The following is a 2,500-nucleotide window of genomic DNA, read 5'->3' as shown; positions in this document are numbered from 1 at the left end:
CCGTGTAATAAGTGTGTAATAAGTGTGTAATGCGCCGTGTAATAAGTGTGTAATAAGTGTGTAATAAGTGTGTAATGCGCCGTGTAATAAGTGTGTAATAAGTGTGTAATAAGTGTGTAATGCGTCGTGTAATGTGCGGTGTAATAAGTTGTGTAATGTGCGGTGTATTAAGTTGTGTAATGTGCGGTGTAATAAGTTGTGTAATGTGCGGGGTAATGCGTCGTGTAATGTGCGGTGTAATAAGTTGTGTAATGTGCGGTGTAATAAGTCGTGTAATGCGCGGTGTAATAAGTTGTGTAATGTGCGGTGTATTAAGTTGTGTAATGTGCGGTGTAATAAGTTGTGTAATGTGCGGTGTAATAAGTTGTGTAATGTGCGGTGTATTAAGTTGTGTAATGTGCGGGGTAATGCGTCGTGTAATGTGCGGTGTAATAAGTTGTGTAATGTGCGGTGTAATAAGTCGTGTAATGTGCGGGGTAATGCGTCGTGTAATGTGCGGTGTAATAAGTCGTGTAATGTGCGGTGTAATAAGTCGTGCAATGCGCGGTGTAATGCGTGGTGTAATAAGTCGTGTAATGTGTGGTGTAATAAGTCGTGTAATGCGTCGTGTAATGCGTCGTGTAATGCGTCGTGTAATAAGTTGTGTAATGCGTGGTGTAATAAGTCGTGTAATGCGTGGTGTAATAAGTCGTGTAATGTGTGGTGTAATAAGTCGTGTAATGCGTCGTGTAATGCGTCGTGTAATGCGTCGTGTAATAAGTCGTGTAATGCGTGGTGTAATAAGTCGTGTAATGCGTCGTGTAATGCGTCGTGTAATGCGTCGTGTAATAAGTTGTGTAATGTGTGGTGTAATAAGTCGTGTAATGCGTCGTGTAATGCGTCGTGTAATGCGTCGTGTAATAAGTTGTGTAATAAGTTGTGTAATGCGTGGTGTAATAAGTCGTGTAATGCGCGGTGTAATGCGTCGTGTAATGCGTGGTGTAATAAGTCGTGTAATGCGCGGTGTAATGCGTCGTGTAATGCGTCGTGTAATGCGTCGTGTAATAAGTCGTGTAATGCGTCGTGTAATGCGTCGTGTAATGCGTCGTGTAATGCGTCGTGTAATAAGTTGTGTAATAAGTCGTGTAATGCGCGGTGTAATAAGTCGTGTAATGCGTCGTGTAATGCGTCGTGTAATGCGTCGTGTAATAAGTTGTGTAATAAGTCGTGTAATGCGTGGTGTAATAAGTCGTGTAATGCGTCGTGTAATGCGTCGTGTAATGCGTCGTGTAATAAGTTGTGTAATAAGTCGTGTAATGCGTGGTGTAATAAGTCGTGTAATGCGCGGTGTAATAAGTCGTGTAATGCGTCGTGTAATGGGTCGTGTAATGCGTCGTGTAATGCGTCGTGTAATAAGTCGTGTAATGCGCGGTGTAATAAGCCGTGTAATGTGCGGGGTAATGCGTCGTGTAATGTGCGGTGTAATAAGTCGTGTAATGCGCGGTGTAATAAGTCGTGTAATGCGTCGTGTAATGCGTCGTGTAATAAGTTGTGTAATAAGTCGTGTAATGCGTGGTGTAATAAGTCGTGTAATGCGCGGTGTAATAAGTCGTGTAATGCGTCGTGTAATGCGTCGTGTAATGCGCGGTGTAATAAGTTGTGTAATAAGCCGTGTAATGCGCCGTGTAATACGTCGCACAAAGCTTCTGCTAATAAACTAATGTTCTGAAACGTGTTCGTTCTCAAATCTCAAGAATTAATTGCAGTGTTTGTTTTTTTGTTTGTTTGTTTGTTTGTTTGCAGACCTGAAGCCTGTTCAGGAACGGCTTTGGTTTCAGCTCAAGTTCATTTGCTCGCCGGGTGAATCTCTGGACTACATACTCAGCGGTAACCACGGAGACAACTGTTGCCAGGCAACAACGGGCCCAGATCAGTGTGCATACACGGTGAACAAGCAGCACAGTGACCAAGTATCCGTGCTCGTACTACACTCTGAGCAAAACAGAAAGAAAAAGGAATTCCAATCACCTCGTCTCAAACATATCTCTCTCTCTCACACACACACACACACACACACACACACACACACACACACACACACACACACACACACACACACACACACGGCGCTCACCATGCTGTCGTAGCGGTCTCCTCCTCGCCCTCTTCTGTCACTACAGACACAAAGGTTTGCATTAAAATAGTTTCTCTACTGTGGCGGACACGTGAACACTCAGGTCAGCGCTGTTGGATGGTATTGAGGAAGCTGCAAGTGTGACAGGACACGCTGCAGATGACCTGAGATCAGACTGACTCGGTGCCGGTCGACACATCTGTCGCTCTGCTTTGGAGAGAAATGTAATTATTGACAATCCTGCATCGTATTCACCTTGCTCTGTCGTCCATGCCGCCATGATAGCTGCCATGTGAGAACCGGTCTCCCCTGTAAACGATGACACACACATTTATTTTCTAAGTTTTCCAACATACCCTAACTGTGAACCATTTAATATCCAAGTTA

The 2,500-nt window shown here is 44.1% G+C and overlaps 1 protein-coding gene across 1 annotated transcript in view; it reads right to left on the bottom strand.

Annotated features, from left to right (window-relative positions):
- Nucleotides 1–2,500, bottom strand: part of hnrpkl (heterogeneous nuclear ribonucleoprotein K, like) — a 26,445-nt gene that overhangs the window by 7,464 nt on the left and 16,481 nt on the right. The window contains exons 10-11 of the mRNA XM_029444486.1: nucleotides 2,369–2,422; nucleotides 2,114–2,153 (exon numbers count right to left, since the gene is read on the bottom strand). Coding sequence (XP_029300346.1) covers nucleotides 2,114–2,153; nucleotides 2,369–2,422 — 94 coding nt within the window. The remainder of the gene's footprint in view (nucleotides 1–2,113; nucleotides 2,154–2,368; nucleotides 2,423–2,500) is intronic.

Source organism: Cottoperca gobio, chromosome 12, assembly GCF_900634415.1.
Source record: "Cottoperca gobio chromosome 12, fCotGob3.1, whole genome shotgun sequence".
In the NCBI taxonomy this organism is placed as follows: domain Eukaryota; kingdom Metazoa; phylum Chordata; class Actinopteri; order Perciformes; family Bovichtidae; genus Cottoperca; species Cottoperca gobio.
Note: the sequence above shows the minus strand (reverse complement) of the source record. Positions and strands in the feature narration are given on the sequence as shown.